The sequence below is a fragment of the Cynoglossus semilaevis genome, chromosome 18, assembly GCF_000523025.1.
Source record: "Cynoglossus semilaevis isolate Cse_v1.0 chromosome 18, Cse_v1.0, whole genome shotgun sequence".
Classification (NCBI taxonomy): Eukaryota; Metazoa; Chordata; class Actinopteri; order Pleuronectiformes; family Cynoglossidae; genus Cynoglossus; species Cynoglossus semilaevis.
Window position 1 is genome coordinate 6855424 of NC_024324.1, and position 23222 is coordinate 6878645.

Below are 23222 nucleotides of genomic sequence, written 5' to 3' on the forward strand. Positions count from 1 at the left end.
TTCTTTCTTAAATCCCTGAGAGTACATAGATTAGCAGGTTCCAGGACACTGTGAGTTAATTGAAAATAGAAGACCATTATATTACATTACACAGAGTTTTGTGGCATTTTTGTTCGGTGGTGCACTATGGGACTTTTCTAAAAGTGTGCTGTCGTTGAAAACAACCGCGGTATTAAAACAACACAGTTATCTCTTTAGTACAGTAAGTGTATATTATATACAAACACCATACAGGAAGACCCTCAGACCAAAACACAGCCAGGCTCCAATCAGTGACATTCTTGCTCTAAAGCAGGAGCTCCATAAGCATTAGCAAAGGTTTGCAGGTACTGTTCATTTTCTTTACATTTCACTTACTAGAATACTGGTATTAGCATGATAATGCAGATCACTAATTATTATTGATATTGATATTTTTGTTGCTGTTGTCATTTTTGTAGGTAGTACCCTACTGGTAGCAGGAGAACATCATTAGTTCTAACCCTCAAGTGATCGTTAAATTCTGCAACAACAAAGTTTTGGGGCAACGTACGGAGCGGACGTGGCCATCCTTGAGTTTGTATGTGTAAAATTTAAATTGGTGCGGGAGCAAAAGAAAAAGTCAGGGGGATCAGAGTGAACATCTGCACCAAATGTCACAGCAGTTCAGCCAAACGTTTTCTGTATGCCTAATTAAAACCCACAAATGTCAACCTCGTGAAAGGGCTTAAGTAAAAGTCAGGGGATCCCCAAAGTCAGTGTGATTCACACTCTGGGGACAACAAATGCCAGGATAATATTAAACGGAAATCAATTCCATAGGTGCTAAGATTTTAAAGTCCGTATTGATGCAGGGGATTGAGCGGTCAGACATCGGCTGGTCAGGATGAAGGCCTGAGGCGATGTTGTCTCATTCGCTGAGAACAGCCGTGATAAAGGGAAAGATAAGAGAAATGCAATCTTTTATTTGGTGGGATACCATTTATAATGGCTAAGAGAACACAGTTGACCCTATTTTATACATCATTCTTATATTTGTTTCCATATAAACCCTAGATCATTGTTTCCAAAAGACTGGGTCGCAACCCTCAGCTGGGTCGCAAGAGTTTTTTTGGGGGGGGTCATCTTATATCGTGTTTCCCAGGAGTTCATGAATTATGTCTATTGACTTTTGAAATATGGGTCCCTGGGAAAAAAAGTTTGGGAAACACCGCCATAGATGATACACCAGCCTGTGTGAGTTTTTCCAATTTTCTGCTTATTTTTAAATGGACGTTCCTGCTCCACCTTCATAAATTCCATTAACAGTCAACTGCAGTACACACACAGACACATACACACACTGACACAACTAATTTTGCAATAAAGTACAGCCATGCATGATAAAACGGGTCCTGTGGTGAGGAACTGATTGAACTGGAGGCTCGACAATTAGTTTCATTGATAACTGGGGGGAGCACACCGAACACAGAGAGGCATATCACATCCCATGAATGGAAACAGTTCCATTACTCTCTGCCGGCTTCCCTCACTACTCGCCTCGCTATTCATCTAGGAATGAATGACCAAAGAAAAGAGCAAGCGGCTGATCCGTCAGGATGATTCACTGTCAATTCACCGGGCTTTATATAAAGCTCCACTCTGGGCTGCGGCGTGGAGACGGACCCTGCCTCCTAAGTCTTCTTATAATCTACATATTGACACATACAATGGTACTACACTGATTTGGAGCGACTGTGGTAAAATGACTTCTCAGCAAACACTTAAATTTGAATGATGTTTGTGTCAGTAGGTGATTACAAGGTCGGCCGTTCGCAGCTGGGTCAGTGGAGACAGATATAACCATATGATAATAAACTCAACGGTATATGGTCTGTGGGTTTTTTTTCTCTCTCTCTCTAAAGTGTGTGATCTTGCCTTAAGGGTATATAAATGAAATGTTCATTTATAATCAATCACACTTTTCATTTCTTGGTGACATGAGAAAACCCAGGGAATAACACCTGAAGCACTGTGCAGCCCAAAATGTGCCAAACGTGATTTAGGATATGAAGGCTACACTTCCAGCAGGGTTCCTCTGCCAATAGAGTCACTGTTTACTCTTGACAACTGTATCACATTTCTTTAAACTGTAAATGTAAACAGATCATAGTTTGAATAGAAATTTGACAAAAATCCAAGTTATTCAACAGATTACAATACAATGCAACATGAACCTGTTCATTGCCTGTGTATGCCTCAGACATGACCAAGGTTACAGTACTACAGTACTTGATGTTTTACAGGCAGTAGCATACAATGTTTTGCTTATTTATGGCTCTACATAATACCGGTTTTATAACTTTTATAACTGGGTTAAAAAACACATAAATTCATGTTGCATATGAGCTGTAATGATATTATGAGGATATTTAAAAACGTAAAACAGTCTTAGTCTAAGTTAAGCATCTTAGGCTGAGCTTTTTAAACATTAGTTGAGCTAACAAACACAGACTACAAATACTTTATACAACATTGCTGTCATGGTGACTGATGGACTTTTACATTAAGTAAAAATAGCCTGGGTTTTGAAAAATATGAAAAAAAAAACATGCAGTTTTACGCAATTTTAAAATTCATATAATAGACCGACGACATGAATTGCATGACAATGCAATTGTATGACAACAAATACGACCAAGCAGACACTTAACGACCACTTACTTGCAACAAACTTTAGATGGCGTTGACGCACCCTCGCTTTGCTACACACTCGTGGCCTCGGCCTGACGGCACAGCCTGGTCCGTCCATGAAAGTGCGCACGACAATACTGCAGACAAAGGGTAAGTTTAGATATGGCATTCCGTTTCATAATTTGCAAACAAACGCACACAATTTTTAACCAATAACTTACAAACTGCAGCGGGTCTGCGCTAAAGAAGAACCCCAAAACAACTACAACAACAAAAACATGGCTGTACGACACACCTGAATTAATCAGCGTGCTCCTTCAACGTCCTTCAACCATCCTGCACAGCTCCACTTAGCGCCAACTATGAGAATACCTCCACAGTTCATCACTCTGAGACCATAATGCGAGTGAATATTGCATGTATCAAATTGTTTTATTCATCTTGTAAATGTTAGTATTACCAATATTAATAATATTACTGTTGTTTTTCATCATTGTAGTTTAATTTATTTTATGTATTTATTTATTTACAGTTGACTGATGGCAGCAAAGCTGCTGCTGACCACAGCTTGTGAAGCTGTTGCCATGGCAATATAAATGTTAATAAAAAAAATATTTTCATGCAACACTTATTTTAAAAAGAGCTGCTATATTCGGCAGCTAATCTGTTAGTGCTCACTGGAAATAAGGCGAGTGGCGCCGTTGAGTGGCATGAAGGAAAATTGCACACTCTGTAATTATCATCTGATAGTAAAGTCTTAGAAATGTAAGTAGAGAAAAACAAGAAACGTACTACATTTAAAAAATAAGAGACTTAACCGTAGTTAATGACAGAAAATCCATAAATACTAGTCAGTAAATGCCACAAAAACAAAACAAACAAACAAACAAAAAAAACGACACGTTCTCTCTGCAGCCCGGCAAATCTTTTTCTTTTTTGTCTTTTTAAAACCCAGCGCTTCTCTGTGACCTTTAAATGACGCAAGGTCACGCGGTCAATGTAAACTGCTTATCTTTGAATGTCTGTGCGCACACTTGAGCAGCACGTCTTTTGAGTTCATCCCATCCCATTTCCTGGCCCCGCTTCCTGAGGGAGGAGGGCCACGGGAGCAGCCATGGGAAAGTTCGCCCCGTTTTTTCCGATAACAGCGATTCTTTTTAAAGACGCGTCTCAGAGAGGGAGAAAGCGAGGAGGAGCTGAGCCTGGTCAAACAGTGAGGAGTCACAGCCCGATACTAAAGAGAGAAAGGTAAGACCGTTAGAAGAGCTGATAACAAGAAAAAAGTAACAGTAGTTTTTCTTGAAATGTCATTAATTGTGATTGTACTGCAGTTTTTTGTTTGTACTTTACATATAAATGTGTACATGTAAAGCATATATAAACTCTATTGAACTCTAAACATTCCAAAAAAGTTTTTAAGTATTTTTAACGGTTCTTTCTAGTTCTATTAACTTAGAAGAAATTGTTTTTTAAACATATTCTGTCTGATTGATTTTAATTCATATAAATATTATTAATATTATGAGTAGGAAAATTATCTAAGTTTTATAAGTAGTAACTACTAAGAAGTACAATGAAAAGTCTGACCACTTGTCATCGGCTTTTTTAACAGAACTTTAGAACCATTGCGCTAAGGGGAGGTTAAAAAAAATCTCTCAGAAAAAACAGGAATAGCTTTTTTACATTTGTTTTTTCAAAGTTTCTCTTTTCATTCCTAACATTCCTATTTTGAACAATGTATGACCTCCTGTCACGTTTCTCAAATCCCTACCAGACTATTGTCTAAACCTTTCCTGTCAGCAGTGTCGGTATTTTCCATCAGTTCCATCAAGGATTTTATTTTCTCATGATGGGCGGGAGGGGAAGGGGGGAATTGTCAATGAAAAAACAAAAACCCGTAATGTCACTCAGCCTGAACTCTGAATAAGGGATGCTCTGTCAGAGAAGGCATTTCGATAAACCACTGACTGTGTCATTTATCATCAGTAAACACCGCAGCATATCACTTGATCTGTTTTATAAAAAAACAAACACTAACTTAGTTCAATTTAGCTTTAGCTTACTCTTCAAGTCACTATGTTCCATGACGTTGTTTGTTCCTTACATGTTAAAGAGCATGACGGTACAGTGTCTCTGTCCAAATGAAATACTTTTAATACCATGTGGTTTTGTTTCAGTTCATTTTATTAGTAGAGGAGGATGTTGGGTTTTTAATTACGTCTTTGTGACGAACTTGGAGCCTTTCTTTAACAAGAGTGTGAGTTTATGGAAGAACTACTGTTACAGTCAGACCCACGTGTTCTTCAGTATCAAAGACGTCATTATATTGAGTCGGTAGTAGAGGTCTGGTCCGTTTGTCGCCTGGAGAAATAATCAAAGAAATGTCAGCTGCGTGGCGGAGAAAAACATCAAGTATTTCTTTGGTTTTTTTGGACATATTCAACTAAATAATTTGTTGTAGTCCATTCAATGTTGGTCACAATATGACCATCTTTCAGCAGCATCCATTTAGTAAATGGTTTTAGACGTTTAGGACAAATCCAGGCCCGACAGTGGTGCATCGAGCAAGTATCAACAATTCTTCCAAGTGCTGCAAAGAATGTCTGCCCTCTACTCCCCAGGGAGTAAAGAGCTGATTCTTATTCTGCTAATTATTTCTTCTTATTTCTAGGAGCAGAGGATGTCCAGAGCTGATTGGTCCTTCCTAGAGCACCTGCTGGAGGAGGGCCAAGAGTATTCAACAGGCATTGGCCGCATCTGGCTCACTGTACTCTTCCTGTTTCGCATTTTGGTCCTAGGAACCGCTGCCGAATCCGCCTGGGATGATGAGCAAGCGGACTTCGTCTGCAACACCAAACAGCCCGGCTGCACCTCTGTCTGCTATGACAAAGCCTTCCCTATCTCTCACTTTCGTTACTTCGTCCTCCAAGTCATCTTTGTGTCCACACCCACCATCTTCTACTTTGGATATGTGGCGATAAGGGCTAGGAGGGAGAAGGCGAAGGAGGACGAGAAGGTGGAAGAAGGTAGTGAGAGCAGTTCACAAAATGTCACAGTTGTGAATGATAAGAATGTTACTGGAAACAATGCACAGGAGCAGGAGAAAAGGGAGGACAGAAAAAAATGCAGAAAAGCTGTTGAGGCTCCTCATCACGCTCCCAAACTAAAGGGCAGGTTGCTGTGTGCCTACGCATTCTGCATCTTGGTGAAAATTGTCTTTGAAGCTGGCTCCATCGTGGGCCTCTGGATCCTCTATGATGGCTTCTTCATAGCACCGAAGTTTGAGTGCACCAGGTCCCCCTGTCCTCATACCGTGGATTGCTTTGTCTCGAGACCCACAGAGAAGACCATCTTTACCTTCTACACTCAAGCGATGGCAGCCGTATCCCTGATCCTCAACTTCGCCGAGCTTCTCCACCTCATCCAGCTTGCCATCTCGCACAAACTTGAGAAGGTCTACCGTTCCGGTCATCAAGCCTACCTACCTCCCTCTGAGCAGGTACAGGCTGGAGGACAGACTCCAGAAGCTCTGGCCCACAATAATATCCAACTGCAGCACGAGTCCACGAGTCGTTACTCCAACCCCTGTGAGAGCTACGGAGATCTGCAAATAGAGGTGAACTGGGAAGCTGGGAGTGACGTTCTTCCTAGTTACTTGCGCTGCATGGAGGCGGCTGGGACAGCACACCACCCAAGAACACACTGTAAGAAACAAGCACATCATCCTTACAAAAACACCAAAGGTGCCTACAAGGGACAGTCGAAGCAAAAGCATTACGTCTGATCCCCTTCTTTGGACAGTTCTCTGTGAGACTTTTTTTTTTATTGTTATCATGGAATTATTTTTCTGCACATGACAATTTTGTGTCAGGAGTGCAGAGGGAGAGCACAAATAGAAGAGAAAATGAAGTACAGCTATTGCACTGTGAACCCCATGCCTCACAGGCAGGTAGACATCTAGAGAAAAATTTAGCAGATAAATGGGCCTATTCAAAAACCCTCGCCGAGTCAAAGAAAATGAGACTCCACCATGAGAGGAGATTACAGTCATAAGACGCCTTCATGTTGCATTTAACGGCTTTCCGAGCTTAATGTGTCAGTGGAAAAACACTGCCGTGGGGGTCTGTGTTTGCTTGTTAGAGAGAGAATTCAACCAGATTCAAGCGTATTTCTCTGATATTTGCACTGTAACCCATCAGACTGTTTGAAGCCCCCCCCCCATTCTCCCCATGGCTCTGGAATGTACTGGTCTGTAGTCTCTGCTCTGCTCCCAAGAGGATAAAGGCTTCGTGGATGCAGTCACGCATGTATGCACATGCACATTTGATGCACTTTTCCCCTTTCACCCAGTGTGCTTTGGTCACCAGAGCTGGGGACGAGGACGAGGAAGGCGACGGGAGAAGGGGAGTAGGAGGCAAACCATGGGAATTCTGGGATTGTACATGACTTATCATTTTTGCTTCCCGTACTGTTTTATTTATGGGGAAGGAGGAAGCGAGAGGTCGAATGCATACAAGTGCTGAATAATGGAGTAAAAGCTAGCATCGCATTTGTAGAAGGTGGAGACTGAAGTAAAAATGCATTTGTGAATTCAGAATAAATGGACCATAGAGGTACAGCAATGGGCAAAATCAATGAGTGAAACCTACCTTGTGAAAACTGTATTTAATGTTGATGATGTTTTGAAAAAAATATATCCTGTTTTATTTATTATTTTGAAATAAAGTTATCTACATTTCATGGCTCTATGTAGTATAAAAGGATGCCATAAGGTGATGATTTCAGGATACGGCTGCTGGTTTTGTTTTTGCTTTCTGTAATCCAAGGTTGAGATTTCCTTGCAGGTAAAGCTTTTGTCTAAAGCCTCTTTGCACCATTTCTTTGCTATTCAAATAGTGTCACAATAAAGACGCTATAAATCACCCAGGAGAAAGTGGTTTGAAAGGAAAAAAAAAAAAAAACAGAAAGGCCGAGGTGTGAAGACGGGGACGAGGCTCATGGAGTATTGAAAGCTAAAAACCTCCTGAGGGTAAAATGGCTTTGATTTAATGGCTGTTTTCAAATCCATAGTGCTAGCAGCAGTGGGGAAAGGCATCAATTGTATGGCAGTTAAGGTTCACACAAGGTGTGATGGTACGGCACTCTGTGCTCTGTGTGCTATCTCCTGGTCAATGCTCTCTGTTAACAATGTTTTCAACTGATAGAATCCAGCACTTCAACAAAGGCGCTCGTCCCGGCTCGCAGTGAATGTAGCCATATGTCATCTAGGAGGACTCGTTTCCAGCAATTTAATAAAAATGTCACCATGACAATAGGCAGTTATCTATAGCAGGAAATATGCTTTATTGTAAATGTAAGGGAGACAGATTTTCATAAAATACTTGGTAGATTCTTGTAACTAAGGAAACGTCTATTAAATCTTTATTATCCAACAATGGAAAAAAAAAATCTCACTGTATTCCCTGTATTTACTCCAAACAAACCTAGCTGAAGCTGCCCAGTCCAGTTCCTGCTCACCAGCCCTTGGCTCGTACTGTTAGCTCGATGTCCAATGGGTGGGATTAGGAATTTGGCCTGCATACTGTACTTGAGTCATGTTGTTATTTCCCCCAAAAAGACATGGGGTCACTGAACAGATTGAACACTCTGACCTTATAGTAGATCTGATGTCAAGCCAACAACAGAATGAGCTTCTCCAACATATTTCCTTATACTGTAAATGATTTAACTGCTGTGATGCCCAGAACTGCTCCGAAAGGAAAACAAAAACAAACATTCAATTCTGCATCATCGTCCCCCTCCTACACCCCAGCACCTAAAGTCAAAACTGTCTTCCATGAAGTCAGACTAGTTCCGATAATTCAATGCAATTAAATAAGGAGGTGGTTTTTAGGACAGGCCATGCTAGTTAGAGGAGTGGGAGTCATTACCCCGCAGATCACAATCTTTGCTACAGGTAATTCTTTGCAGTTGTACACGCAACCACTGGGACCTGATGCCATTCTGACCGTGTTTCCTCACATTGTTGTCAGTGCTGATGCATTTCCTCACCCTGTTGATGCGTTAATGACACACAGTGGACAGTCTTTCACTCTGAGATATGCAGACGGAGGAGTCGGTCGTTCATCATCCAACAGAAATTATTTACAAGAACGACCGCGGAAGGAGGCAAAGAGCCTCAAAACATGAGCATGAACTTTCTCTTTCTTTTTCTCTCTCACGCTAACACACACACACACAACTAGTCGTGACGAGCAAACCATTTTAAAGGGTCGTCCAGCAGCTCCTGATCTGACAAAAAATATTGTTTTTGAAAGTTTGAAAAAAAACAACAATTCTTTATAGTACGTGCTCATAGTTTTCAAAGTATGCTGTCCGATCTCTAAAAACACAGCTATGTTTACATGTTTAGGGACTTTTATTAGACATATTTTAGAGCTAAAACTTCCTTCCAGCTGCTCTGGCGGAAAAATAAGAGGAAAGGACTCACCAAACGATGCACTTGAGAATAAGGGACGGCCATGGTGACCTTGTGTCGCTGAGAGCACTCTTTTATTAATACAGATCACAGCATTGTAAACATCTGTGGCTCTAAATAGCAGGTTGAAGGAAAAATAAGGCCATCAGAGTTATGCACTGTCCCTTTATTAAGATAAAATAGGAAGTATAAATTAGGAAATCAATCATATATTTTTACTGCTTGGTGCCTCGTCTCTTTCTCCAGTACCAACTGTACACTACATGATCCCTTCTGTATCTACAATGCCAAATTAAGTAGATTATTTTTTATGTAGCCTAAACTTAAAATCTTGACAGGAAGTGGGTAAAAACTGTTTCCTGTTCTAAAATTATTTATCCCCAGGCACTGGTCGCTGGTTATTGTTACAGTGACAATGGGGCAGCAGTGGTCATTGTTGCTTTGTTTCTCCGACACAGCCCCCTTATCATTACAGGCACAATGTCATGGCTGTTCATCAAAGGCCTGTGAAGGATGCAGGGAAAAGGGCAACAGAAGTGCTGATGTAATCAAAAAGTCGTTAAGGATTTTCACAGAAAATCTTTCTCTTTTTTTATTACCTCTGCATTAATATCAGAAACATATACTTTCAAATGACTATTAAGGAGCAAATACGTTGTTGAGCAGCGTATTGGACCTGGATCTTGTGTGTGTGTGTGTGTGTGCGGTGTGTTTAATAAGTGGAAGTGTTGACCTTCCACCAGGCAGACATCTCCATTGTTCCTGCAGCACAGAGAACAGCGTCTCCAGCCTTTCCTCCAGGATGTTCGATGGACCTCCTTAGGAAAAACAACAAAGACCAGCAAGGATCACTCTCACCCATTAGCCCCATCACCTGACAAAAACAATGGATCTCCCCTTCACTCTCTACTCCTTTCCCAAGAATCTCAGAGTTTGGTTCCCACAATGCTGTCCAGTCAGAGGATCCTGAGCCTTTGTTAAAATACCAAACCTGTCCTATGATTTCTCCCAGAAGACCATATAAACATACACACACACACCTTTCATACACCTAATTTTAAAGCCAATTTCAAATGGAAACTTCCCCACAACTGATGTAACTGGCAGCATACGCACTGACCCGGGTCACCGGGGTGGAGCGCTTCATTTAACTGATAGCAGAGTTTAAAAGGGAACAACAGGCTGACGACTACAGATCCAGCCCAGCAGCATTTACCCATCTGGTGCCAATATAAATCCTGAGTTTCACATTGGTACTCATTTCACTAGTTGGCACACTAGTGTAGCAGAACCCATCTTGGCCCATTGGAAAGATTAGCATCCCTCTGGAAAGTTCCAGGAGAAATGGACCTTTGTGTTTATTATTAACACAGGAAAAGGCTCCAGGACCGGAGCACAATCACTAATGAAATAATTACCGCGGCCTTCGCGGTGGAGGTATTCCATGACTGCGGGTAAAAAAAACAATATTCCTACTGTAGATAACGATGACATGATGGGTTGACTTCACACACGAAGGACCAGCGTTGAGGGAAGCGTTAAATACTCTGTAACATTACTGATGGATCAGTAGACTGATGAGAAAGTGGTCCATAAAAGGAGAAAAACCTTCAGCTGCTTGTTGTTCTACTGATGTTTTTATCAAAAAGGAATGTTTTTGTAGTCAGGGCACACTGCAGTTACAAGTACACACAATATGCTCTACAGCAGTTTAATTCATGGCTTCTGTCAATTATGATTCACAGATGTGTTTTGTATTTTAATGGGAAGAAAATTACCTCTACCGTAGGAAGAAAATATTTCTCCTAAAGTGCTTATTCAGCTCAGAGAGGATTTTTATCACATTTCTGAGTCGCTCTTTCTAAAAAGCTCTATTGTGACTTACACACTTTCAGTGGTTACCAAGTAAAGTTGCCAGAATTTCTCTTGTCATTTGTGTATCGCAGGTCAAATCTTCAAAAAGGTGCGTTTGTGTATAAATTGCTTTGTCTTTATTGCTTCCTGGAAGCTGAACTATGCGAGTCATTATTTGCTTCCTTTGTGTTTGATGCTGTTTAACATTCACGACAGCAGCAATGTTTTCATAATGAGTGATACTTATTAATGACTCAATGTGAATTCACGCTAAATTCACGCTAAAAAAACAAAACAAAAACAATTAAGTTAATTTATTTGTCTTTCTTTTACATAAGAAAAAAAAATCTGGGCTAATTTTCCTTGGACTACAACTGAAGTCAGTAAAATTGTTGATGTTCAGTAGAAACATAATTTATTATTCACATTTTCTGTTACATAAATACAATTTTGGTTTACCCTAATACATACAGGCATTCAAAAATTATGCTTTTATGTAGATGTGTCGGACAGAAGGACTAAAAAGCTTCAAACACCACAAAGACCTCCCACGCTGCGGGATTATTTAGTCACATACAACAAAGAGGATAACAGAGGTTAGTCTTTCATCCTCCAGCTTAATGGTCATAGTTGGACTTTTTCACAAAAATGAGAGACTTCCAAGAAAAAGAACATGTGATAGTCCTGTGCCATGAAACTAGGAATTTGTGTGAGTAAACTAGACATAGGATAATATTGCAAATTCCTTATATTGGACGAGTGGAATTTGACGAATGTCTGTAGTCAGAATACTTTAATTGTTTCAGGTACTTATCAGGGCATGAAAAAGGACAATCACAGCATATGCACAAATCAGAATTCCATTTGGCTCGTTCTTGATTTAATATCCATCCTATTTTCAATGCATGTACATTAGATGACCACAGTCATGGACAAAATTAAGAGAGTGGGTTTGGATTGGAAACAAACAAGATCTTGGCTCTCCACATTCTTTAATCTCCCAGTGCAACATCCTCCTGCTGAGAGTGTGCAAATACTATAGTCTATAGGTCCTGCAGAACTTAGCTCTTTTCTGGTCGGTTCCTGTTCAGTGCTGCTTTTGGGGCAAATTCCATTTTCTCTTTTAAGCTAAGAACTTTTGTACTGTCAATGCCTGCTTGTTCTTGAAGCTTTCTTTCCTCCCTGAGCTCCAGGATTCCCTTCTCTTCCTCTCGGGATTTAGGGGTCCCTCTGATGAACCACTCTAAGTTATAGCCCACAGTTCCGACCACAAGAGCCACAGGAAAGGTAATGTATGGGGCATAGGTCCTCGCCGCAGTCCAGACTATAGGCCACATGACAGCTGTGCACTTGAAATCCTGGAATTTTTTTCCAAGGAAAAAATATGGTTATTTCTTTTACTGACGTAAGTTAAAGTAATAATGGAGGTGCTATATTAAGGATAACAAACTCACAAAACTCAAAAAGACAATGAAGTACAAACACATGAGAACGTGATTAAAATGTCTTCTGGTGCCCCCTTGTGGCCGATTTGGGTCATGACAGCACGACTAAAATGTCCCCAGCAAGCGTAAGAACCAGCATATAAAGTGTTTTGAAATTGAACACAAAGCTAAACAAGGAAAAAAAGTATTTTTTAAAAATGTTTTGCGGTTTCTAACCTAGTTCTATCAATATTGTCACTTGTAGATCAGGTAGCACTTTAGTGTTTTAATCACAGCGGTACGCCGAAATCAAAGGGTGCTCATTATGTTCTATATTTTTATAAGACAGACTGAAACGTTTTAATGCAGAAATGTATTATGAAGTTTTGTTTGGCGCATGCCCCTTCGTTACTTAATATAGAATATCAGTAAGCAGCGCTGTGACGACCTTGAGAGGTTATACATTTTATTACGATGCCATGTTGCAATTTGCAATGTTGACAAAGTTACTGTTAGAATATCTGAAAATATTTTACGTTACGTTAAGTTGCCACTGTTCAACTCAATATAACCAACGGCAACCGGCTACAGGGAAAAATTAATTGAACTGGGTCCACGTTTTAAATGCTAACAAGCTGAGCTGACAATAATATTTACATTAAAAAAAGACATAAACACAAAGTGAGCGTTTATTTATTTCCCAGTTTTATAATTCTGGGGTTTGGTTTCATTGATTTCAACTCACCTTTCTCACGTTGAAACAGCAGCAACAGAATAACTTCCGGATGACTGATCGTAACTTCCGGCTTACCGTGCGTAACTTCCTATTTCCTCTCACTTGGCTGATGGGCTTTTCTGAACTGCGACGCCAGGTGATGGGAATGCCTCATTACATTGACTTATTATTATTTTTAATAAAAACAGGCAAGGACACAACGAATATAAAATAGTTGTTATAATGAGCAGATTTAAAAGTTCTGGGTCGTGACGCAACAAAATACAGTTACAGAAAAAAAGTTTTTGCTGAAAACAATATTACAACTATCTATTTTTTTTGGCAATTTACAAAAATACAATTAAAAAAGTCAGTCAAACTTTTGGCATTTATAAAAAAAAAAACAGTTAAACAAGAAAAGAGTGTAAAATGTTTCCAAATTTTAACAAACTCACCCTGACAGAGTGGAGTGTCACATCCTCTTTGGCTAAAGCCCCACAGATTTACAAGTTAATTACAGATGTCAGGCATGGTCGGTGGTGGGAAAATTCCTCATTACAGATGAAATGACTGTCAGGAATAAGGTCAGATCACCACTGAATCACACAAGCTTGAAAGGATTTCTGCTCTACACTCTGTGTGCGGACATCTTCAAGCATGTTTCACTTTTGGCCTGACTTTGAAGTCCCCAAACCTGAGTCCAGACACTTCTCAACATCCATATTCAGGTGATGTGCTGCAGGAACAGTGTGGGTGGCTAGAAGAATATGAATCAAAGCATTCATAGGGAGCCGGGACAGCGAAGTATGCCTGACGATTAAGATGGAAGGCAAGGAGTTAGGAGGAGATGGATGTGTGGTATGACCAAAGAGGATGCACAAGAGAATTTGATGGATTGCCTGTGATTTGGAATGAGACGAGGAGAAGCAGGAGGACTCTTGACACAGACTGTGATCAAGCAGAGTAACAGATGGTGGGAAAGAAACGCCAGATGTGGACGGGGAAGACAGATGCTTTTTTTTTTATCTATTGTGCAGCCTGTTTGCCCCACAGATGAAGACAAGTTAAACAGATTCTTTAGCTTTCACATGTCAAAGGTTATGGGATGAAGTTCAACTGGCCATTGACTACTGTTTAAAGGCAGGTCCAAACACTTCTGCTGAACTGAAATTTGTTTTTATCTACGCAAGACATTGTAACAGTTATCTGTTTTAAAACCAAAAAAAAAAAAAAATACAGTTGATATCATCTCTGAAATACAGATCATACAACACTCACAATGACTTTAATACCTTATACAGTACCCTTAGAGAAAATAGGAAGAAGAAAAGGATGATATTCATCTGTGATACTCATCATGATTTATTTTGTTTTGGCATCAAGAAGCATTTCGGCACATTCAGCATTTTCATCATGTTTGATACAACGAAAGGGAGTGTAATATTGAAGTACTGGCCCCACAATGAACTGTTATTGAATCAAGGCACAGCAGATACTCTGTTGGAAACTAGTTTCTGTACTCAATGTAATTTTTTTTCTTTTGCAAAAAGTAAACAGAACGGGAATGTGCTCAGAGCTCATACAAAGCTATGGGAGAATGTAATTCACTTTCATAATGTAGAACACTAAACTATGGGAAAATAAAAGCATTATTGGAATAGGGTCTGCAAGTAAACATGCTTATACAATTGCTTTTTGGCAGCAATGTCTAAAACACTAAAACACTTGGAGATTAATTATCGTGGTTTTAAATCAAATGATCTGTGTGATAGTTTTTACATTTGGTTAAAAAACAAACTAAAAAACAGTAAAACCAACAGTGTTCCCTAAGGTGATATATTTCTCTCACACATATGACAAATGTTAGAATCGTAAGCAATAGTATTATTATTATAAACTATTTCAATGGCACAGGTCATTTTTAAAACTGTAGGATCCAAAGGAAAAAAAAAAAGAAGCTTAGCATAGTCACTGTACAGACAGCAGGTGCAAAGATATATGTGACAGTTATTCCATGACCCACACCAATGCAATGAGTCACTCTGTCCTAAAAAAATATGCTGAGTCCATACAGGTATGTGGTTCATACCGTTAAACTAATACTAATGTTAGTTTTACTGAATATATTACTGAGGCATGTGTGGTGATGTTGATCCATGTGAAGGATCCCCAAAATCATTTCCATCCCTGGTTATATTTAAGCTATGCAGTAAGTCTCTTTAATTACAGCCTTGTAAGCCTTGACTATTTACTGCAACATGCTATGGAACAATGTGCACTGGCCGTCGTACTACGTACTCAACAGCACGTGCGGGCACTTATGTGAAAACATACGAATGTAAACATGGAATGATGCTGTATACACACAGTGCCACAGGTCATTAGGATTCACATGAGCCTGGCGATGGCACCGCAGAGGAATTCCTCGTAGCTGATGCGGATGTTGCCCGTCATGTTTGTGTCTTTCTCCCTGAAGGCCTGGGTCATGCTCTGCAGTTGTGTGCACACCTGGATGAATCGGTCCAGCTGTATCCCGGGCCGCATGCCTCGCACGCTGAGCCGCTGAACCAGTGTTTCTGAAAACTGGGGACTCAGGTTGTAGCCCATCTGAGCAAGGGCTGGTGAAAGGAAAGTGCATGAGAAGGAAACAAGGAAACAATAGAAGTTTTTTTTTTGTTTCCTGATGATGTTTCTTTGCTTCAGTGTTTTGTTTATTTTTGTTCTTTTTTTTGCAGCAACATTATCATACCTTGGTGGAGCTCTGTGCCAGTGATTGTCCCAGAACGGTCCCTGTCATACTGCTGAAACAACGCCCTCCACCGCTGCATGAAGTCCCACAATGCAGAGAAACCAAACATGTCCATTCGACCTGAACGGGTCTTGTCAAACATGTCTAATGTCAAACACAAGGCACAGCATTTTTAAGCCACTGTTCTTTGGACGTCATTCTTTTTCCCTAAACAGTTGACATACTTAAATCATGTCATTATGAAATGTGTCATCTTTAAAGAAAAACTTCCAAAGTCACACATTTCTCATTGTGGTAATAGTACACATTAGTCAGTGCATTACAAATGCATTAGGAATGTGGGGACACTTGCAGAACAAATATGACTCATCAGGTACTTTTGGACCTGAACTGTGACATGTCAAATTCACTCCTTTGAGCAATGGACATGAGTCCTGCCCAACAGTTTTCCTAGTTACAACTTCAATTAGCATTTGTACTCACATTTTTTGACCACGGTAAAATCATTAGAGAAGTGGTGATTCATACCACTCTGACTGCCAGAGGTTGCTCTGCTCTATGGCTCATTTTTCCCATGAGTCATTCCCTGTGACATCACAAGCATAACACTGAGAGTGTCCACTGCGTCTGTGGTATGTGGTAAGTATTATATAATATATATATATAATGTAGAATAAAATCATTTTTTATTGTCGCTGTTGCAGGAACAATGAGAAAAACAGCTTTAGTGTCTATTAGTTGTACTGTACCATTCCTGCAAAAGTTAGGAAGTGAAAGACAAAATATGTTTCTTAGGATCATATGTTTCAGTTATGTTGTTTATTAAAATAAGACAACCAGGTAATAAAGCTTTATTCTGCATTTTGAAATGTTCAAAAATGTATTTGATTTTTTTTTAATATTACTGTTAAGATCCAGATGTATTTGAGACACACTGTACTTATTTAACCTTCAGTATCTGGAACAGCTGTACCAAAGTTTCCTAATCACTTATTTAACAATAACTTGCGTCAAACTCTAGAGAAAATTCTTTAAGCAGCTGCAGCTTCACTTACTGATCATCATGAGGCAGGTCTCGTCATTGAAGGCAGACCAGTTGGAGTTCACTAGAGCCTGTTTCAGCTCCTTGAGGCTGATGAAACCGCTGCGGTCTGTGTCAACCGTGTGGAACCACTGATACGCCTCAGGATTAACACCAGGAGGAACATTGCCTGATGGAAAATGCAAAAAACGTGATGGTAATACAATGCATAACAAAAGCATTCCTTGCTTCTACTACTGTTTTTAACTGAATCTGCTTTACCGCTCTTTTGCAGTAAAGCAAAAGAGGTGGTGTTAAAAAAGCAGAAAGTCACTCATTTACTGAGGATGAAGACAAGGATTTCTACTTTCTGACATTCAAAAAGGTGCAGATGAAATACATTTTTTTATCTCTTGCATTCTACAGTACATAAAGACTTTTCAAAAGATGTGCTCAATATGACTGGCATTCCAAAAGAATCTAAAAGGAGAAAAACAAATGAAAGTTACCATAACATATTCTGGTTTAAATGATAACAATGACAGTTTGACCCTAGTTTTCATTATTGTTATTCATTTACAAATTGTGCTTGTAAAGTTTCTTTCATACAATACAGCACAACCCACTCAGAGGAAACTTACAAGTCCCTGGATAAACTATCCTAGCACAGAATTAATGGAGGAATAAAATAATTCCTCTCAGTGAAACGGGTAGTGTCAGGACAGGAGTCCATTACATGAATACACCGAAAAAAAAAGAAAAAAAAAAACAGTGTAAGAAATTACGGTGTGATGCGAGGGGCAGACTCATTGAGGGCTGGTTGTCAGAGAAATGAATGGTTAGAGGAGAACAGGTGACACTTCAGGCCACATCCTGATGGATTCTGTGCCTGCTGGAAATGATGGCTGCATCGGCTATCAGGTGCTGACTCCCACTTACCTGCTACAGGAAATGGTGTAATCACACACACAAACACGCGCCTCATCCATCTGTCTTTTGCTCAGTTTAGCCCTCACCGAGTATTTCAGCAATGATCACTCCAGCTGTGTAATCCTGCTGAGGGGCACAAACTGAACTCTGTCTCCACAAGACTGTATGGGAACGCAAGTCATTTTCTATCCATTAACTGAACAGGGAGTGAGAGATGACAAAACCGAGAAAGAAAAAAAAGTAACAAGAAGGAGAAGCAGGGGCAACCTGTAGCTCTCTCACATCCAGCACTGTCTGTTTTTTTTTACCATCAACATGACTATGAAGGTTACAGTCCTTACAGACTCCATTTGAAACTATGGTTACCTGCAGGAGCATGGTGCCCATAAGGTGATCCATGTGGCTGCCCACCATAACCACCATAGGGTCCAGCTGGAGGACCCCCTGGTGCATGCCCATATTGCGCACCATGAGCTGGAGCTCCATAACCACCGTAAGTACCTGCTGCACCTCCATATGGAGCTGACTGGGGAGGGCCATAGGCACCAGGGCCGCCTCCGTACGAGTGCCCCGGTTGTGGGTGACCCCCTCTTGGATAGCCCTACAATGAGTGACAGACAATAGTTAATAACACTAAGAGCAAAAAGTGCAGAGTTAAAATATAACCAGGTTGAAGATGATATATATATATATATATATATATATATGGTTAGTTTATTATTATTTACGCCAATGACAGTAGTTTTTTTTCTAAAGACATCAATTATCATCAATTTAAAAAAAAGTAAAGCGACTATAATGCAATATATATACTTAAATTGTGTTGTTTTTGATGATGACAGAAACTTACTTCTACCTTGTGTCTGTAGTAGTACCGGACTGACAGATGTTACACAAACAAGTGCAACCGGGCTTCACAGCGAATAGGAAATCGTTTATAACGTTTCGATTACTAATAACACGGAAAATCAGACATTAACAGAGATTACCAGTTCAGCAACACTGCACTCACGGCCGTTAGCCGCAAGAAACAAACGAATTGTGAACGCCAGCGATGGTTGATCGAATTCATGTTACGGTTAAAAATTAGAGTGGGATTAATATGCCTTATATTAAAAAAAATGAGATAGTTTTGTCCATTACCTGTCCGTAGTGAAAACTCATGTTGGGCAGAAATCACTTCCTCCAACAATGAACACTTCACAGGCGGATATAGGCAGGGCAGCTCTGTACGACTATTGGTGCGTTTCCGGATCTGTCAAAGTCGCTTCCGTGTTTCTAGTTCCTGATTGGGCTACAGCACGAACGTAATGATGAGGTCATAACGAGTATTATCCATGACGTTGCGCTGCAGATACCCAATACAAAAATATACAGACTGTTGATCCAGGACCACACGCAAATTTATTTTAAATTTAATTAAATTTGTGCATCTTTTAATTAATAATTAAAGGTCAATTTTTGGATTTAAACAATTTATTTAATATCATGCCACAAATTGTAAAGTTTGCGTCAGAACCATAGGGGAAAGCTATTTTTTTTCTTAATGAATAGTACTAGAATCTATTTGCTTGAAGTTTTATTTAACAAATATTTTGATTTTTTTTATATCTCATAAACTTATCCAGGAATTAACCCGGCTATACACTCTATACAAGTTCAGACAGTGATAAATGCTAAACAAGATAAAACAAGTATCATTCTGGGAAAATACTGGCTTAACTTGTACAGAGGTCTGCAACCTGTGGCTCCTGAACCACACGTGGCTCTTGAGCTTTCTGACTTTTGAGCACTAATTCTACCAGATTGCAAAGGTGTTATACAAATAGGCATTTTATGCTTGGGTTGTCAAAACCTCATATTAACACTGTCTTGTGCAATATTCAGAATAACATCACAGAGTGACAATCACTGTGTGATGGCCGGCTCAATTCCACTTGCAATTCCCTAAAGTATCATTATGGTATTCACAATCAATTTAGATGATGTTGGACAAATAGAAATGAGGTTGAAATATATTAAAGTTCCTATAAAATTGCATCATAAAAAAAAAAAAACTTTTAGAAAGTCTAACACCAACTTGCAGCTTTGTAATTGTGTAAAGGTATACTGTATTTTTAATAAAGTTACACACAAACACAAATTATTTACGGACAAGTAACTTTATAAGTCACAACAGTAATAAACACTGCCGTTTAGATGTTCTCTAACAAAAGTAGTCCTTATTGGATTATATTTCTTTAGAAAGAGAATAAGTGCATAAAGTGTACTCTACATTCAACAAGATATTTACATTGGATAGATTGTGGACACAGTTATATGTGTCGTTGAAAAAATGTGTCCATAAATCCATCCATCCATTCATCCATCCATCCATCCATTCATCCATGCATCCATCCATTCATCCATGCATCCATCCATCAAACCATTTTTTATCTGGTCTTTTTGAATTCTGCAGCACTTGAAGTGATATAGTTCTTTAAGGACATCAGTATGACTGTACAGGCCTCATATCTATCGTCTATATTTGAAGTGTACAGTGTATTTACTTTAAGTGGTTTTTCATGTCATTAATCCGTTTTTGTTAAGCTGCCACAGCTGCAGGGAGCTCAGATTATGTTTTCACAGGTATTTCTTCAGCTCTGACATTACTAAGGTTCTGGATAGATGCTGTGGGATCCACTCTGGCTGAGGACCTGGGCGCTGCCAGTGGAGCCATCTCATGCGTCTCTGCGAACATCTTCCTGTCTGCCTCAGCCTTCCGTCTCATAAGTTTTTGAATCCTTTTGAAGATGAGATAAATCATCTCGCAGATGCACATGAAGATGCAGATGGCAGACGAGACCACCATGAAGAGGGTGAATATTTTCTTTTCGGTGGGACGGGATATGAAGCAGTCCACGACGTTGGGGCACGGTTCGAGGGCACACTTGGACAGGCGGGGCATGTCATAACCGTCATAGATGTAGTACAAAATGTAGAGGAAGCCAGCATCAAAGCCTGCCTTGAAAATTAGACTCACCTGCAATAGAAGTTAAAGAGGAGACTTGTTTTCAACTGAGTTAAGATATAAAAGTATTTTAGAGGTATTAAATATGGTGGTAATTACAACAGGAGTAAGATTTTTTTTATAAACTAATATTCCTTATTTTAAACTATATATACAAACGTAGAAAGAACTGACACAACAAAGATGAAACATGTGTTTAACACAACAGAGCCACACTGGTTTAGTTTTTTAAACTATGTAATACATTCAGTCACTCTGACAATCTTTACCTACCAAATATGTCCACCACAGCCCCCCACGCTTCTTCCCAGGATTGGCATAGAGATGGCTGCCCTTGTGTGAGGCAGTGTACTGCATGTCCTTCTTCTCCCGATACTTGACGTGTCCAACAACCATCAGCGATGGGCAGGTGACGAAGATGAGCTGCAGGGCCCACAGGCGAATGTGGGAGATGGGGAAGATGCTGTCGTAGCACACGTTGTTGCAGCCTGGCTGAGCCGTGTTGCAGACGAAGTCCTTGCTCTCATCACCCCACACCCTCTGGGCCGCCACCACGAACACCATCACCCTGAAGACAAAGACCATGGACAGCCAGACCCGTCCAAAGACAGTGGAGTATTTGTTGACACCACTGAGGAGGGCCTCTAGAGCAGACCAGTTCATGGCTACTACTGTAGAGGTGGAGGCGGGGACAAGGGTGGCTGAGGGAGATGGAGTCCTTCAGTGCAGGTAGGGTTAGACAGACGAGTTTTTGAAGATTGACCTTTGACAATGAAAGAATTAAACAAGAAAACAACAAATTGGGACTTTTGTATGATAGTGACTTTCTTGGCTTGGGTCAATACATGGTTGTTTATATTTCTGTCTATGGTTTCCAGAGGAGAGGGTAATCATTTTAACTTGAGCTCTATAATTCATAGCCCTTTTGAGAGTGGAGTCTAACTACACCCCTGCCAGTTGCCTTTCATCGGCATATAGGCAATTTGCACAGTTGTAAACAAATTCATATCGGTCTCACTTTGCTGGGTGCAACACTGCCTTGTGCTATTCCTCCTTTCTGAGAGGTTTAATAAATAATCAGAAAGAAATTATTAAAATGTTGTTTATCCCCGAAGATACATTGCCTCTCTCTCACACACTCTCTCTCTCACAAACATTCCCAGACCTTGCTGCTTGGCGTTTACACAGAGATGCCATTTCAGAATAGACTCATTACACAACAATGAGTGAGTCATTTTCACTGTGCCTCCCTCCACTGAAATGACAAACAAATACTCTCGGCAGTATCAGTCAGCTATTTGAACAGCTGATCATCAAGCAGCAACGGCCGTCTCCATATTCCTCACATGTCTGCTCTACTCCCTAAAGGGATAATGACTGTTTCAGTTGTGAAATGGTATTCAGAGTACGACGTTATCTGGAGGACGTAACGGTGTGATCTTCACTGATGTTGACGTTGGATACTTTAGAATAGATCTGCCACAAAGAAGGACAAAATGAAAGAAAAATTCCTGTCAAAACTGACATATTGTTTTAAACCCTTTAAACCCATTTAAAACCCTTTTCATTTGTCTCTTGTTTCTTCTGGCTTATTTGAATTCTGGAGCACTTGAAGTTATATAGATCTTCTGTGTCTTGTTGTCTTTCTTTTAAAACTGTTATTTTAAATGCGCTTTATAAATAAATTGGAGTAAACTGATTTCTACACCCTGACAGCTGGACTATGTACATTTAAAAACACAAATTTTGAGTAAAAACCACATCAGTATAGAAAACCTCACTGTTCTTTTGTTGACAGTGTATTTTTGTCTCAAGGTAGGGACATGGAAGCACAATTTTTTGCCATATTTTCTCCAGTTTACTATTTTACCACTCCTGACAACCGCAGCGGGAGTCATCATTCTTTCTGAGGAGTGTTTGTCTTACTCTGAGCTGTGACAGATGAAATGTATCACGCTTTCTCAACAGAGAAACCAGAAACTAAGCGCCGCATTAACGCCCGTTGTCTCGGTTCACATCTCCACTGCACACTTGAGGTCTTAAATGCTGTGGGAGACGTCAAGAGTGTTGACAAAAAACGTGTTGTCTATGTCAGAGGACTCAAAGCACTGTGACTCAAGTACTGGGCTGGAAAAAAATATTATTGTCTGTTTAGATGGGATTTTCTTCCCATTGTGAATGGTCTTTGACACCTGTCAAAAAAAAAAAATCACAATTCCAAAACATACAAAGGTTACATGTGCATTTCACATGGAGATTTTTTTTAAATTTATTTCATATATGTCTTTGCTTTGATTATGGGTCATATTATTTTATTTATTATATTATTATTATTATTATCATTATATGTTTTATATAATTGTCATTGTGTCAGTTTTCTTTCCAAAAA

At 39.8% G+C, this 23222-nt stretch overlaps 4 protein-coding genes and 1 long non-coding RNA gene across 5 annotated transcripts in view; 1 reads left to right on the plus strand and 4 right to left on the minus strand.

Annotated features, from left to right (window-relative positions):
* LOC112488519 (uncharacterized) overlaps positions 1-2943 on the minus strand; it is a 53333-nt gene extending 50390 nt beyond the window's left edge. Inside the window, exons 1-2 of the long non-coding RNA XR_003052654.1 lie at positions 2874-2943; positions 2683-2789 (exon numbers count right to left, since the gene is read on the minus strand). This is a non-coding gene — a long non-coding RNA (uncharacterized LOC112488519). The remainder of the gene's footprint in view (positions 1-2682; positions 2790-2873) is intronic.
* Positions 2944-3664: 721 nt separating this feature from the next.
* Positions 3665-7964, plus strand: gja4 (gap junction protein alpha 4). The gene is made up of 2 exons (XM_008331400.3): positions 3665-3900; positions 5324-7964. The coding sequence occupies exon 2, from the start codon at positions 5333-5335 to the stop codon at positions 6434-6436; it is 1104 nt and encodes a 367-aa protein (XP_008329622.1). The 5' UTR covers positions 3665-3900; positions 5324-5332; the 3' UTR covers positions 6437-7964.
* A 3418-nt stretch (positions 7965-11382) lies between these two features.
* Positions 11383-13277, minus strand: smim12 (small integral membrane protein 12). The gene is made up of 2 exons (XM_008331403.3): positions 13154-13277; positions 11383-12342 (listed from the first exon to the last, which is right to left on the minus strand). Exon 2 carries the CDS (start codon positions 12319-12321, stop codon positions 12046-12048), a length of 276 nt encoding a protein of 91 aa, XP_008329625.1. The 5' UTR covers positions 12322-12342; positions 13154-13277; the 3' UTR covers positions 11383-12045.
* Positions 13278-14461: 1184 nt separating this feature from the next.
* Positions 14462-19102, minus strand: pef1 (penta-EF-hand domain containing 1). The gene is made up of 5 exons (XM_008331404.3): positions 18967-19102; positions 18190-18424; positions 16928-17083; positions 15873-16016; positions 14462-15741 (listed from the first exon to the last, which is right to left on the minus strand). The coding sequence occupies exons 1-5, from the start codon at positions 18985-18987 to the stop codon at positions 15512-15514; spliced, it is 786 nt and encodes a 261-aa protein (XP_008329626.1). The 5' UTR covers positions 18988-19102; the 3' UTR covers positions 14462-15511.
* Positions 19103-19966: 864 nt separating this feature from the next.
* On the minus strand, positions 19967-22734 carry gjb9b (gap junction protein beta 9b). The gene is made up of 2 exons (XM_008331405.2): positions 21107-22734; positions 19967-20845 (listed from the first exon to the last, which is right to left on the minus strand). Exons 1-2 carry the CDS (start codon positions 21494-21496, stop codon positions 20438-20440), a joined length of 798 nt encoding a protein of 265 aa, XP_008329627.1. The 5' UTR covers positions 21497-22734; the 3' UTR covers positions 19967-20437.
* Between the last annotated feature and the right edge of the window lie 488 nt (positions 22735-23222).

Coding starts and splice junctions, on each gene's coding strand:
- gja4 (XM_008331400.3), top strand. CDS start 5,333: ATGTCCAGAGCTGATTGGTCCTTCCTAGAGCACCTGCTGGAGGAGGGC.
- smim12 (XM_008331403.3), bottom strand. CDS start 12,321: ATGTGGCCTATAGTCTGGACTGCGGCGAGGACCTATGCCCCATACATT.
- pef1 (XM_008331404.3), bottom strand. CDS start 18,987: ATGAGTTTTCACTACGGACAG. Junction 18,425..18,966: donor TGAGTTTTCACTACGGACAG/GTAATGGACAAA, acceptor CACTCATTGTAG/GGCTATCCAAGAGGGGGTCA. Junction 17,084..18,189: donor TGGGCACCATGCTCCTGCAG/GTAACCATAGTT, acceptor ATTTTCCATCAG/GCAATGTTCCTCCTGGTGTT.
- gjb9b (XM_008331405.2), bottom strand. CDS start 21,496: ATGAACTGGTCTGCTCTAGAGGCCCTCCTCAGTGGTGTCAACAAATAC. Junction 20,846..21,106: donor GGCTGTGGTGGACATATTTG/GTAGGTAAAGAT, acceptor CTTCTATTGCAG/GTGAGTCTAATTTTCAAGGC.